Source organism: Chiloscyllium plagiosum, unplaced genomic scaffold, assembly GCF_037043375.1.
Source record: "Chiloscyllium plagiosum isolate Xiang-an unplaced genomic scaffold, Cpla_swu_hap1 HiC_scaffold_3, whole genome shotgun sequence".
NCBI classification, from domain to species: Eukaryota; Metazoa; Chordata; class Chondrichthyes; order Orectolobiformes; family Hemiscylliidae; genus Chiloscyllium; species Chiloscyllium plagiosum.
This window is the reverse complement of record NW_028270141.1, coordinates 3,006,760-3,022,345: the sequence shown is the minus strand read 5'-3', so window position 1 is coordinate 3,022,345 and position 15,586 is coordinate 3,006,760. Positions and strand designations below refer to the sequence as shown.

At 41.2% G+C, this 15,586-nt stretch overlaps 1 protein-coding gene across 12 annotated transcripts in view; it reads right to left on the bottom strand.

Annotated features, from left to right (window-relative positions):
* dnmt3ab (DNA (cytosine-5-)-methyltransferase 3 alpha b) overlaps positions 1–15,586 on the bottom strand; it is a 627,694-nt gene that overhangs the window by 419,066 nt on the left and 193,042 nt on the right. For all 12 annotated transcript variants that reach the window (XM_087977018.1, XM_087977035.1, XM_087977038.1 and 9 more), the window contains one exon: positions 2,636–3,014. In XM_087977018.1, coding sequence (XP_087833144.1) covers positions 2,636–3,014 — 379 coding nt within the window. The remainder of the gene's footprint in view (positions 1–2,635; positions 3,015–15,586) is intronic.

Below are 15,586 nucleotides of genomic sequence, written 5' to 3'. Positions count from 1 at the left end.
GAGCATCTGTTAGTTCTTTTAACACCCAAATGATGCTACTATGATGTCAGGAGGATCTTGGATGGGACCCTGTGTTTCACAATAACCAACTAGCCAATTGCAAACAGACGTGGGATACCCATTCCTGATGTGTAACACACTAGGGCAATGGACGTAGGTTTGCTCGCTGAACTGCAAGGTTTGGGTTTCAGACATTTCGCCACCACATACTGGGTAACATCTTCAGTGAGCCTCTGGATGAAGCACTGGTGGTATGGCCCGCTTTATATTTATGTGTTTACGTTTACTTGGGTTGGTGATATCATTTTCTGTACTGATGTTCATATACCCTGGTGGCTAGTTTTCTGCCTGTTTGTCCCATGTAGTATTTGTTACAGTTCTTGCAAGGTACTTTGTAAATGACATTAGTTTTGCTTGTTGTTTGTACAGGGACCTTCAAGTTCAGTAGCTGCTGTTTTAGTGTGTTGGTGGGTTTGTGGGCTACCATGATGCCAAGAAGTCTGGTATAAAATTCACAAAAGAAGAGGAAAACAACAACAAACTGCCATTCCTAGATGTTGCAGTAGAGCAAACAGCCAATGGGCAACTTCAAACCAGTGTCTACAGGAAAACAGCACATACTGACCATATATTGAACTACAGAAGCAATCATCCCAACATCCACAAACGAAGCTGCATTAGAATATTGTTTCAACGGGCCAACACACTGCAGCACAGAGGAACTACAAAGAGCAGAGGAAATCACCTATACTGTGTATTAAAAAAGAACGTGTACCCAACAAACACAGCCCGCCAATTTCTCAACAACAAGCAGTGCTTCATCCGGAGGCTCACTAAAGATGTTACCTAGTATGGTGGCGAAACATCTGAAACTGAACCTTTCAGCTCAGCGAACAAACCTACATCTAGAACCTCAACCTGAGCTACAACTCGCTAACTCTGGGAAAATGCTCCAATATGAGCCAAGTCTCACAATTGCTGGCACTCCCTACTGACCCAAATTACCTCCGTGCACATTGGCAACATTTTCCTCCAACAAAGGTTCAAAGTTACCTGTGAATCAGTCAACTGCTTGTAGATTTCCTTTACCTCAATCTTTCGAACTTTACCTCCCTCATCAAATCTGACTGCATCTACTCAGTTATTATCATCGTCTTACGTTTAGCTAATTTCCTGGCCTTTCTGTTCTGAGTTCCCATTGGCTTGAGTTTACATGTCTTAAGTAACTTGTTGAAGCTCCTTCAACAGTATTTCCAAACCCATAAGTTCCTCTATCTAGAAGGATAAGGACAGCTGACACAGGGAACCACATCCATCTGCAAGCTCCCCTCTAATCCACTCACCATGGTGACCTGGAACTAGATCACCATTTCTTCAGCATCACTGGGTTAAAATCCTGGAGTTCCCTCCCTCAAAGAATTGTCTGTGTCCCTACACATCAAACTCTGCAGCAGTTCATGAAGGCAGCTCACCCCACATTCTCCTGAAGAAGGGCCTGTGCCCGAAACGTCGAATCTCCTGTTCCCTGGATGCTGCCTGACCTGCTGTGCTGTTCCAGCAATAAAGTTTCAACTCACCCCACATTCTCAATGGCAAAGAGGGATTGGCAATAGAAGCTGCACCAGCTGATGATGCCCACATGTCATGAAAGAATACTTCTCAAAATTGATGTGAAGGACTTTCTGGGAGCTTGGTGCACTATGTCACTTAGGGCATCATTTCTCTCAAAAACGTCAACATAGTCATTTCGGATGGATACTCTCTTTCTTACAATGCATTGTTTGTTCATTAGTAGTTACTGTTATTGACTGAGAAATGTTATGTTTCACTTTGTGTAAAGGAAATCTCAAAAAAATAAGGAAGTGCTGCTACTCCAAAGTCCTTCTGCAAAGTTGCCAGACACGCGAGTAAGTTTTTAGTGAAAAAGTAAAGGCGATGAGTTAAATGACAATGCACAACAGATTTCACTGTTCATAAATGATGTGCTCTTCAGGTCTGTAATATACTCCAATTCCAGAAAATGTTTCTTCAAGTAACAAATACACAGCAGCACAGTTTTGTTTTCATCTAAGACAGGAATATATTTTGCATTATGCATGATTGACTGGTATTTATGTCAGTGACTCCTAATGACACTGTACTACAAAAACAAACTACTATGGTCCATCCCACGAATTAGCTGTGCTGGGTTATCCAGAGATTGGGCCTGATAATTGTTAGTTCTGGGGTGAACAAATACAATGAACACAAAAACTAATCCCATTTATTCATCACTAATTCCAGTAGCAACACCACAAATGTCTGAGAGTTAGGTTCTCAAAAGAATTACTTAACTGTATAAACATTATTTTCCCAAAGCCTAATGCAGTCACATCAGTCCTTCATGTCAGTATATTCAGGTCCAGATTTTTAAATCTACCACAATTTTGCGTAGAAAGTTTAATTCTTGCATGATACGCTGTTACAGTAATACTGAGGCAATGTGATCCAAATATTCAATTTGAAATCCTTCAGTAAAATCAATTTAAAGAAATTCAAATTTTGGGCTGTTTGTTACTTTTCTCGATATGCCTCAGCCAGAGCTAATTGTAAGGCTACAAGGTATAAACAAACAGATTTATTAAAGTTTTCAAACCTTTTTCAGCAGCTTCCAATTGTCGCTTTTTGTATTTCTTTCTGTGATTGGATGGTACCTTCTCATTTTCACCCTTTTCAGAATCCTGTCCATCTTTCAGGGTATAACATCCATTCTCCATCTCTAAATCTATTTCAACTTCTCCATCAAGACTTGTGCTTTCTTCATTGGACTCTTGATCTTTCAAGTTCTGAGCCTGAGGGACAGATTTTCCACGGTCACCATTCTCAGGAACACTCCTTTCTCCAAACTGCTGGGAGTTGCCAATGGCTTGCTGGTTACTTTCCACCTCTCCATTGTGTACCTGTGATGATGACTCCTGGGAAGATTGGCACTTTGGGGCTGTGACCATTTCACTGGAAGCTTCATTGATGTCCACCTACATTGAAGAAACAGAATGGATTAGTAGTCATCTAAAGTTCATCAAAGGAAAAGCTTGGACTATATTCCTCCTGTGACATTTTCTCCATAAATTATAAATTATAAGTCCATTTACATTGTGTTATTATGTGAATGCAGCTCAAATATTGACACATTTCCAGGTCATCAACATAAGGCCCGAATACAGAACGGATATCCAGATAACAATGCAGTGGGTTTGCTTGTTCTAAAATTCCAAAATGTTTCATCAAACATTTTCACAGAATTCTTTTTCATAGAGTATTGCCTTTTTCTGCCAATGCAAATGCATTAATGGAAAACAATTCTCCTCAGCTGGTGGCACAGTTTGAGTTTATGTTGAATATTCTGGGAGGTGTGTGTGTGTGTGTGTGGGGGGGGGGGGTCATGTGGGGCATTGTTCCACTTTCTCAGATTCGGATCAAGTGTTGGTCTGCATCACAGTAATGTCCCTCTATGCTTCCTATTGGCTGACAGCCAGAGGAGAAAAACAAAATACTTACTCTCCAACCACAAACCTCTTGCCTTATGCCTAACGCATTGTAAAGTCTGGGGGAAGGCAGGGGGATTGCATGCTTGTTGCATATGTCTTTGGAGTTTTACCAGGTAAAAACATGGTAATATTCACAGGCGAACAACTAAAACATCTATTTTAAGAAATACCAAAGTAGAAAGGTATTGATTTAGGCTCAATTAAAAAAAAGTTCCTTAAAGAACTGGTTGAAATCAACACATGGTAAAAAAAATCAGAAAATAAAATGACTAACTGCAAGTTCCTTTCCCCTCCTGAATGAAGCTGCAGTGAAAGAAAATCCAATATTGTCAGCAGTAATCCTACCACCAACCAGTGCTTGTAGAAATTCAAGTTCTTAAAGACAGTATTCTGTGATTTCAGTATACCAGCTAAACATTAAGGTACAGTAATTTCATTGGATCAGTGTCAATGCAGCAGTCACTCAAAACCATCCCATACGTTATGTAACTCGACAGTGCAGAGTTTAATTTGCAAACAACAAAATAATTTTATTGCAAGGAGGTGGGAGAAATGGCCATCACTAGTGATTGGTATTGTTGAAACTCAGTCAGGAGTAAAGCTGGTGTTAGTCAGCACAGGAGCAGCGTCTGGGTGGTAGCTAACCAAATGAGATGATCCTGTTGTACCCAGGAGTTGATTCTCAACCAGGATCTCACACAGCCTTCAGGAGGCTGTGAGTTGATGGGGGAGTGGGAAGGTTATAAGGCTGATCCATCACTTTGAACATCGCAATTGGCAATACCCCCCTCAAATCATAAGTCCCCAGTAGTTCTGCAGAGTAAGAGTCAAAAGACACAGACACTCTGGATAATCCTCATTTCAGTTACATCACACTGTAAACTTTTGCTATAAATTCTGTGTTGTACCATCTTATACTCCACAATCACCTGGAGCAGTGCTCCAAAAGCTAGTGCTTCTAAATAAACCTGTTGGACTATCACCTGGTGTTGTGTGATTTTTAACTTTGTCCACCCCAGTCCAACACTGGCATCTCCAAATCATAAGTTTCATGCAGTTTTGTGACCGCTTTAGAATTATCATGTGTGTGGCAGAAAGTACCCACCCTCCCCCCCCACTCCACCAACACTTTTCCTCCCTCCCCCTCCTCATCCTCTCCACTCCACCCTCCTGTCCCCCACCCTCTTCCCCACTCCCACCTTTTCCGTGGGGACTCTCTTCCTCCTGGTTGTCACCCCACACAAATGAATCAACTGTTTTGATAAAGAGCCGGCAGCAAGAATCTCACAGCAGATACACATGGCTGTGCAACTAAAGCTCCACTATCAGCCTCAGTGGGATCGGGCATTTGTAGAGAGCAATACATTTTCATCCCTCCTAAACCAAACAGTTACATCACTGCACCACCACACACACAGAATACCTGCGGACATCACTGAAGGCTCTTGTGATATCAAGATTAACTTCCAGCAAGTTAAAGATTACCAAGTTATTTGTGCATTTTTGAGATGTACAAGGTCAATTATTGATTTATCCACGCTACACAAAGTTAGTAATCACACAAGATTTCTTCTGTGTTGGATAGTGACTGCAAGAGGAAACTAAACATTTCAGGGTAGATTGTGCTAATGTTTTTTGCTGACTTGCAGTTGAGCGCATAATGAGAATTCAGACAATGATGTAAATGGGCAGCACAGGATATTCTGTATGTTTTGATTAGAATAAAATCCTGTTGTGCTCATTCATCTTTATATCCAAATCCCACACTGAGTTCTTCAGATCTGCTACTCTTTTAATTAAAATACTACAGTTTTATAAAGCCGGTGCAATTTTAACCTAGTATGGGGTATAACTAGCCATAATACCAATAATTTACTTTTCAGATGAAAATGACCAGATATGCATTAAGATTACAATCCACATGCACTGTTTAGTTTTTAAATAAGATAATCATCATCTGAGCCAGCTGACTTATTAAGCAGATTTATTCAGTTCATCTCCAATGTTAATGAAGTCATGATCAAAATGATCTTTTCCTTTACTGTGGAAGCTTTTTCCTACTCAGTTCACCACAATATTCCACATGAAGACCAAGACTGTCAACTCACTGCAGCCATGAGACAAACCTCTGTGAGGGAATCCTATTGTTTCCCATTGGATATCAGGGAATATTCAGTAAAATCACTGGAAATAGCTCAGAAACAAGGCTCTGGGTTGAGATGGCCATTTATGGTTTGACTGGGATTATGGCAAATGGTGAAGGGCCCAACGAGAGGGAGAAGCCTCTCCATGTTCTCACCAATCTCTCTGTTGTAGATCCAGCTGATCATACAGTATTGGTATAAGGGACCATGGCACAGTTCTTATGAGACAGCATTTCCTTCATCATATTGTGTGGCATCACCACTACATTAAATGGGACAAACTTCTGACAGATCTAGCACCTCAAGACAGGTCATCCATGAGGTGCTGTGGGCCATCAACAACAGTTGAACCGTACTCATCCCTAATCTATAACCTCACAGCTCAGGACATGACCATGAAACTGCAACATCATCCCTGCTTCACTGAAGAGAGCAGGAGGCCGTACTGAATGGCAGAAGCAGCAGATAGAGCTGTGACCCTATAAACAGTGGATCAGATCTTTGTTCTTCAGCCCTGCAATGGTCAAATGGTATTATTACTAGATTACCAATACAGAGACCCAGGGAATGTTCTCAGATTCAAATCCTGCCATGGCAAATTGTGTAATTTAAATTCAAAACAGAAATCTGCAATTAAGAATTAATGACCATAAATCTGTTGTTGGTTGTTGGAAAGACTCAGTAATGTCCCTTCTGGAAGGAATCTGCCATCCTTACCTGGTCTGTCCTACATGTGATCCTTACCTGCCCAAATGGGATGGGCTATAAGTACTGGTTTAGTCAGTTACGCCATTATCCCATGAATGAATAAAGAGAGCATTCTGTTGTGAGTGGTGTGAAGAGTTAACAGAGGGGGGAGGTAGCTCCACAAAGTGGGAGTTGTCAGCATGGAAGAGGAACCTGAAGCATTCGCAAACATATTCAGCTCGAAGTCTCCGAGCAAATGCTCCGTCATGATCTCCTCTTGAAGATCACAGCATCACAGATACCAGCCAATTATATTCACTCTATTTGATAGCAAGAAAAGGCCGAAGACTCTAGTACTGCAAAGAATATAAGCTCCAACAACATTCAGGCAATAATACTAAAGATATGCTCAAGCACTATCCAAATACCAATATCCAAGCTGTTCCCATACAATTACAATGCTGGCCTGTACCCAACAACGTAGAAAATTGTCCAGGTATGCCCAATCCAATTCCTCCTGCTCCCATCCCAGGCCAGTTAATTACTGTCCCATCAGTCCTTTCTTGCTCATCAGCAAACTGATGAATGTTCAGCAATACATTGCCCATGAATGCTCAGTCTAGATTCCAGTAAGGTCACTTAGCTCTGATCTCATTACAGCCTTAGTTCAAACGTGAAAGAAAGGGTTCAACTGCCTTTGACATTCACTGAGCCTAGCATCAATTCGAAATACGGGGAAACAGTCGCTGCTTGGAGTCATTTGTGGCACATAGGAAGATGGTTCACAGGATGAGGGCATTGCTGGCTAGGCCAGTATTCATTGCTTATCCCTAATTGCCCAGAGGGCTGTTAAGAGTAAACCACATTGCTGTGGGTCAGGAGTCACATGTAGGCCAGACCAGGTAAGGATGGCAGTTTCCTTCCCTAAAGGACATTAGTGATCCAGATGAGTGCTTTTCCCCAAACAATTAACAATGAATTCATGGTCATCATTAGACTCTCAATGCCAAATTTTGTTTTTTCTCAATTATTTAATTCAAATTTCATCACCTGCTTTGGCAAGATTCAAACCCAGGTCCCCAGAATATTCCTGGGTTTCTGGATTAGCAGACCAGCGATAATATCACTTGGCCATTGGCCAGGCCATCCCTGCAGGGTTCCTCAGGGTAGTGTCCTCGGCCCAACCATCTTCAGCTGCTTCATTAATGACCTTCCCTCTATCATAGGGTCTGAAGTGAGGATATTCACCGATGATTGCACAACGTTCAGCATCATTCACGACTCCTCACATACTGAAGCAATCCATGTCCATAAAACATCCAGGTTGGAGGTGGGGGGCAGCAGTGGCAAGTAACATTTGCACCTCCAAAATGTCAGGTAATGACCATCAATAGCAAGTAAGAACTTAACCAGGTCCTCCTGACATTTAATCATTATTCTGTTGCTAAATCCACCACTTAATTACATCCTGAAATGAATTAAATCAGCCTGTTGAATACTGCGACTTCAGGTACAAGTTAGAGGCTGGAACTTTTGAGAATTGTCACTGTCCTCCTGATTTCCAAAGCCACTCAATAGTTACAGTATAGAAAGAGGCACTCAGTACCTCATTTCTGCACCAGCTCCCGATAACAGCTACATGGCTGGTCCCATGCCCCTGTCTTTTACCTACTGCCCCTCACATTTTGTTTCTCTTCGTATTAATGTGGACATGATTCAGTAGTTAGCACTGCTGCCACACAGCGCCAGGGACCCAGGTTCGAATCCAGCCTCAGGCAGCTGTTTGTGTGGAGCTTGCACGTTCCCCCTGTATCTGTGTGGGTTTCCTCTGGGTGCTCTGGTCCCCTCCCACAATCCAAGATGTGGCAGGTTAGGTGAATTGGCCGTGCTACATTTCCCATAGTGTTGAAGGATGTGCAGGTTAGGTGCCTTAGTCAGGGGTAAATATACGATAATAGGGTAGGGGAATGGGTGTGTTATTCTTCGGAGGATCGGTGTGGACTTGTTGGGCTGAAGGGCCTGTTTCCATACTGGAGGGAATCTATGATTCTAAGAGATTTACCACATGTTGCCAGGTGTGGAAGGTTTGAGTTATAAGGAAAGGCTGGGACTTTTTTCACTGGAGTAAAGGAGGTTGAGGACCTTATCGAGGTTTATAAAATCATGAGGGGTAGAGACAGAGTTATTGGTAGTTATCTTCTCCTTCGGGTGAGGGATTTCAAGACTGGGGGGGCACATTTTTAAAATGAGAGGAGAGAGATTTAAAAAAGACATGAGAGGCAAATTATTTTTCCACAGAGGATGGTTCATGGATGGAATGGACCCCTTGAGGAAGTGATCAATGTGGGCACAATTATCACGTTTAAAATTCATTTGCATAAGTGCACGGAGAGGAAAGGTTAGGAAGGATAAGATCCTGGAGTATGCAGATGGGACTAGTTTAGTTTGGGATTATGGTTAGCATGGACTGGTTGGACGAAAGGGTCTGTTTCCGTGCTGTATGACCATATGTCTCTATGATCAGTTGGAGCCTGTGAAAGGGCAAGCTCCCTTTTCTTGTAGCTTAACGTACACCTGCACAGTTTTCCAATAGCCCATTTACTTGGCAGTACAAATCAGTCACTGTTTCTGGCAGGCAACTCTTCAAACAGAACTGAAAATAGTGCTTATTTACCCAGCTCCTTTTATCATAAGCTCCAACTATTCCCTTTTTATTTTGTTTTGATATCTGATCCACCTCTGGTTAGCAAACCAGTCAACTTGGCAGCCAATGACATCTCCCAGGCACAAGTCAGGAGTGTAATGGAATACTCCCCACTTGCCTGGATGGGGGCAGCTCCAACAAAAATCACAAACCTCAACACCATCCAGGACAAAGTAGCCCTCTTGATTAGCATACCCTCCACTAACATAAACATTCACTTCCCAACCTATGACGCACAATGGCAGCACTGTGGACCACTAGCTTCCAAATACCGAAGCTCTATTGTCTAGAAGGACAAGGGCAGCAGATACATGGAAAGACCATCACTGGCAATGTCCCTCCAAGACACTCATTATCCTGATTTGGAACAATACCACCAATTCCTCAGTGTCACTCGGTCAAAATCCAGGAAGGTCCTCCTTAACAGCACCTTGGATATATCTGCACCACATGAATGCAATAATTTAAGAAGGTGGCTCAAGCCTGAACAGTGATGTTTGCATCCAATGTTATCATTGAATAAAACAAACCTTGCCATGAGCATGTCATTATTTTTGGTTTTGGTGTACAGTGGGTGCAGTGCGGTGAATGTCTGGTTCATATTCTGCATCTTCTTATGTTCTTAGTGCAGTTGGAGCAGGTTAGTTTCATGGCATTTGTCTGGTTCTTTTTGAAGTCTGCACTCGAAAAATTAAATGCAATTTCTAATTTTAAATATGACTGTTACGAGTCAATTTACTTTGTAGCTTGGGACTACTTTAATAAAGTATATCACAGATTTATAGGTTTTCCCATCAATGCTGTGAACTGTAACTTGTGAAGTACATCATTATGAATTATTCACACTAAACAAATTAAATATCATGTCTAAAATAAACCTGGTGTTGGAATTTCTCCAGTTTCTATGATCACTGGCACAATCAATGAACTCTTCTCTAAAATGTTCATGACTTTGCTAAAATTGTGCGTGTACACATGCATGTGTGTGTAAGTGTATGTCAGTGTGAACAGGCTTGTGTGCATGTGTGTGAGCATGTGTGCGTACATCCATATGAATCTATGTGTGCATGTACGTGCGTGTGAGTGTATGTATGTATGTGGTATATGATTACGCGAATTTGAGTGTGTGTGTGTGTGTAGGGGTGTGTTGTGTGCTAGCGCGCATGCCATTTACATATTCTATTTTTCATCAAACAAGTTGCAACAGAAGTGGTAAAATTAAGCATTTGGATCAAACCCAAAAAAGCTAATTCAATAAATTAATACAAAATGGAAAACATACCCATCAATGCCTTGCAGACAGGAAGTAGACTAATTTGATATTATATTAATTGTTTTCACCTTCAATGCTTTCCTAATGATAATCAGAGTGAGAAACTAATATTTGAGGAATTACAATAGTTTGCCCCCACTTTCTTTGTCATATGTTTTGAGAGTCCGATCAGCTTTGATCAGAGTCACCATTTATGATCACAGTAACTATACTGTGGCCAGCAGCTGCAGATTCTCTGTAATAAACTCATGATGCAAAAACAATATTTTCATTTACGTAAATAACGTAACAAGTTGTTTCCTAAAGTGACAGTTCTTTTGAATGAGAGCAATGGTGAATATTATTGATAAGCAGCAGCACTAATGCCCACAAACGGTGGGTTTTCAACCTCAGGCTGATCCTCTGCAATGGAAACCCACTATAGCCCTAATGGCGTTATCAGAACAGTGAACCCAAACAAAGGCTCTCGCAAAAAGGTCCTGAAGCCTTAGTGCTGACATTGTCCTGGGATCAGATAGTTATCTCATTGTTTCGTTTGGAGAATGACATGTCTTAGGCAGGCTGGCAGAAATATTTTAAAACTTGAATGATTTTTAATCACGATATTTTTCCTTTCAACAGCAAGAAGTTTGAATAAAGCATAAGCAAACACAAATTTACAGTAACAACCCAGCTTCACTGTTGGCATTAACTGTCAGTTGGCAAACTTTATCCCTCAATTTTTTTTTCTCTTCATTCCCTTCAAAATCTACATGTGCAGCCCTCCCTTCCTGCTTAGGAAGCCTTCTGTTTAGCAGTTCATTCCATTATGTACATTCATAAATTTTGCCAGAGTGCGATTTAGTAGTGAACCCGATGGATTATTTTGAACAAGAATAAGTTGTCTTTGATATCTGGCCACTTTCATTGCCCTGAGAAGGTGGTGGAACACTGCAGTCTTTCAGACATGGCACCCCCACCACTGTCAACAACAAAAACAGCAATTGCTGGAGAAACTCAGCAGGCCAGGCAGTGGAGAGAAAGCACAGCTAATGTTTTGAGTCGAGTGACTCTTCCTCTGAACTCCCACCATTGTGTCAGGTCAGGAATTCCAGGATATTGCAGGTGGATCTGGCAACAGAGTGCTTGCTTGCTGCAGAATGAGAATTTGATTTTATTGTCATGTGTACTCAAGTATAGGAATACAGTAGCACCATTCTCCAGTACCATCTTGGTTACAAAACCAGAATATATATAAAAAAAGCAGAAATAAAAGAAAACCAAAAGGTATGAAAAATGCCTAGATATTAAAATTGAAGTCTTATCTCTATAAAGGTATTTATAATCACCGATGCAAGCACACAGGTCTAGCCATGGAAAAAGGGCGCGTTTTCTGATTCAGTTCAAAGCTTTCCTCAAAGACAGAAATTAAGGGAAATGTAATGAGCAAAGCTCACAAGAGTACAAAAGCAGATTGGTCCAAATTGCAGAAAGCTCTATTCTCAAAATAACCACCACCTGACTAGCAGGCAGTATATTTGCTGCTCCCAGTCAGGCTTATGGAAAAATATAATGGCCTGTCCACAGCTAAAGTGAGGCTGGATTGAACAAGTCAGGGGACGGGCACTGTTCACCAGACAGGAAATCAGGGACAGGCCAGCATGACCATTTCTGGAATCCCCTGTGCAATGGTATGACCATTTCTGAATCCTCCAGCTGTTTACTTCAGGGCTTTCAGGCCTTTACTGGGTGGAGGGAGCGATGAAATGTTAAGGGAGTTGGAGAATTCTGTAAGGCACAGGATGTCCAAACAGGAGGGCACTAAGCCCAGAACAAGTCCAAAAGGGGACTAGCAAATTTTACAGCACCCAACCTCCCTCTGTCCCACAGGTTTGAGTTACACACTCTTCTGCACACTGCAGCTTGTAAAACCTTTGCAGTTTAATTTGTTGTAAGTGCAAGGGGCCGCTGAATCGTGAATATTGGGACAAACAGTGTAGCACCCACAGGATTACAGGACTGAGAAAGAAACAACAGAGAAAAAGGATGAATCAGAAGCAAACCAAAATAGATTTAAAAAAAGATTGATTTAAGAGAGAGTGATAAAGGAGACAGGAGGTAACACATGATTTTTAATTTGAAGTTTCTAAGCAGAATTGACATCAGACACAAAGGCATGGTGGCTCATTGGTTAGCACCACTATCACAGTGCCAGAATCCTGGGTTTGATTCCACCCTTGGGTGACTGTCGGTGTGAAGTTTGCACATTCTCACTGTGTCTGCGTGGGTTTCTTCCCACAGTCCAAAGATGTGCAGGTTAGGGTGGATTGGCCATGCTAAATTGCCCAGTGTCCAAGGATGTGCAGGCTGGGTGGGTGAGTCATGCGAAATGCAGGTTTACAGGGATGGGGTGGGTCTGGGTGGGATGCTGTAGGAGGGTCAGTGTGGACTTTATGGGCTGAATGGCCTGTTTCCACACTATAGGGATTTGTGAAACCTACAGGTTACACCGTTCCCTGTTTATGCCAGAGTGATTGATTGGCTGTACATTAACAATTACCATTTCATTACAAGGGCTCCATGCAATGTGAAATACGAGCTGTAACATTTCTGCAGTGAGCTTCATTTGAGTTTAATGTGCATGCATTCAGTAAATGCTCAAAAATAACAGAGAGGTTGAGGGCAAGTTGCTGTCTGTGCAAAGCTAATGATGAGAGGTGTAAATTGGCTGACAAACTATGGACATTGTCAGGTGAATTATCCATGGTAAATTGTCCATAGAATTCAGGGATATGTAGGTTAGATGCAGTAGTCAGAGGTAAACGTAAGGAAATGGGTTACTCTTCGGAGGTTTGGTGTGGGCTTTTTGGGCCAAATGGCCTGTTTCCATACTGTAAGGATTCTAATCTATTTGCAACTCAATACATATGTTTTCTTTACCTGAACTTGATGACCCACTTTCATATTCTTAAGAGTGCAATATGAACTCACCACTTTGTTCCACTACAATTTGTTCATGTTTCAAAACAGCTTAAATTCCAATGAGTTCTTTTTTCCATGATGTTATTTTCCCCACTTGATTTTACAAGTATTTCACACAAGTAGTATAGCAACACTAAATATAAATATTGCAATGTATTCGTTGATAAAATGCTAATCAGGATCCTTCATTCTCCTTTGTAATAAATAGCCCCACTAGACTGCTCAGAAAATAAATTATTTACCAGCATTGTAACCTGGGCATTTAAAGGTTAACTGGTGGCGCTATAAAGCAAGGCTATAAAAATGTCTGGCTCCACTGAGAGAAATGTCATATTGCAATAAATTCTCTGAAAGGAATGATTATCGTGATTGCGGCCCAAACCAAATTCACTTGTCCAGTTTAACTGCTTCCCTCAGGGAATATAATGACACGTTGTGTCATGATTAACTACCTCTGATCCTGTACATATTCTGTACTTAAATCAGAGGGAATGAAATTTCAATTTTTTATGTAATGCTTTGTTTCACCAATGTGTGATGTAATTTATGTCTTCTTTTGCCAGTTGCTGAAAGGAAAAATATTTATATTGCAAGCACATCAAATGCAGCTTAGCAGTATAGTCCTGACAATATGCCGAGATCTGAAGAGTTAATCCACCTTTCCCATGAACATATAGCTGATATCAGTTTCTCTGGCCATGTTTTAAAGGGCAGGGCAGGGGAAGAGAATGATATCAGTGTAAAGTCATCTAGAAATGTATGTCAATATTTGTTGTTGAGTTTCTGTGACAGAAGTTCAAAACACACTGGGGCCAACTCTCAAGAATCCTCACCACGCTGTTAAGGAGACTTGAGCTCACATATACAATAAGCTTTCTTGTCTTGGCTACAATACTGGGAGATCAGGTGGAAAGGACCATCATGCAGAAATTGATTAATGTCATCGCTATCCTGAGCTCTCAAGCAAATCACTGGATACAATGAGGCAATGTTCTGAAACAGAGGTGTGATTACGGATGCACAGATAACATTGTCATATAGAAGCAAGTTGCCTTTCAGGCCAATTACTGAACTAACTCATCAAGCCATGACCTCTTCAAATGACAAATGTGGTACACTATTTCAACAACTCACAACCCAACATGAAATAGTTTGTACAGGACTATCTCAATTCTAAGCAGCTCCCAAAGAAATCACCATACATCCTCTATCCACAGGGAAGCACTCACACAGAGAAATACCATATTTTAGAGCACATGGAATAGTAAAAACGTAGTACTGGTATGTTAACAAATCATTAAAATTAATTTCAATTTTGCCTACAGAGTTTACTGTCAAAGGTGAAAATTACTGGAGGAGCATATCAAAGAATTGGCATTCTCTGTATCCATTTTAGTTTTCAATATTTGCAGGATTTGATGTTTATTAAATGTTCATCAGTGTGTCATTTCCCATCCCTGACAAACCCATCATCTCGGTGAGAACAGTCCTCTCAGTAAGAGATTCCAACATACTCTTTAGAAATGACCTCCACATTCCACCACACTCTGCCTTTCTTTTTGGTCATGATTCGGAGGTGCGGGTGTTGGACTGGGGTGTACAAAGTTAAAAATCACACAACACCAGGTTATAGTCCAACAGGTTTAATTGGAAGCACACTAGCTTTCAAGCGTTGCTCTGAAAGCTAGTGCTTCCAATTAAACCTGTTGGACTATAACCTGGTGTTGTGTGATTTTTAACTTTTTCTTTTTGGTGAATGTCTGAGCTGAAAAGCAGTAGGGTTGTGTGTTGTCTCAGTTCAGTGCCCAGTCAACTAGGTTCTGAAACTGTCACACAAGATTACACTAAAATCTATACCACTTCAGTAACATACCATAAAATGAAGTTGAAATGATTCATCAATACCCAAATGTAACGTAATTTGGTCTAGAGTGAACCTATCCTTTAATAGAAATGACTGTGCATGCAAACACAGAGAAAATTTCTACCTACACATGACACACCTCCCAGGGGACAAAGCTAGCTTTACTCTACTGACTGCTGTCACAACCAACATAAAACTCCAGAACACACTCCATTTTAAATCTAGTGGCAGCTTGGAGCTGATAGTCATGTTGGACACGGTGTTTAACTGGTAGGAAAAACAAGAAAAGATGGTATAACAGAAGCAGAGTGCCAGAATTGACAAGGGAGTCAATAGATTTGGGAGTTACAGAGGAAAATGTGTGTGTGTGTTTGTGTGAGTGTGAGTGTGAGTATGGGTGCGTGAGTGTGAGTATGGGTGCGTGAG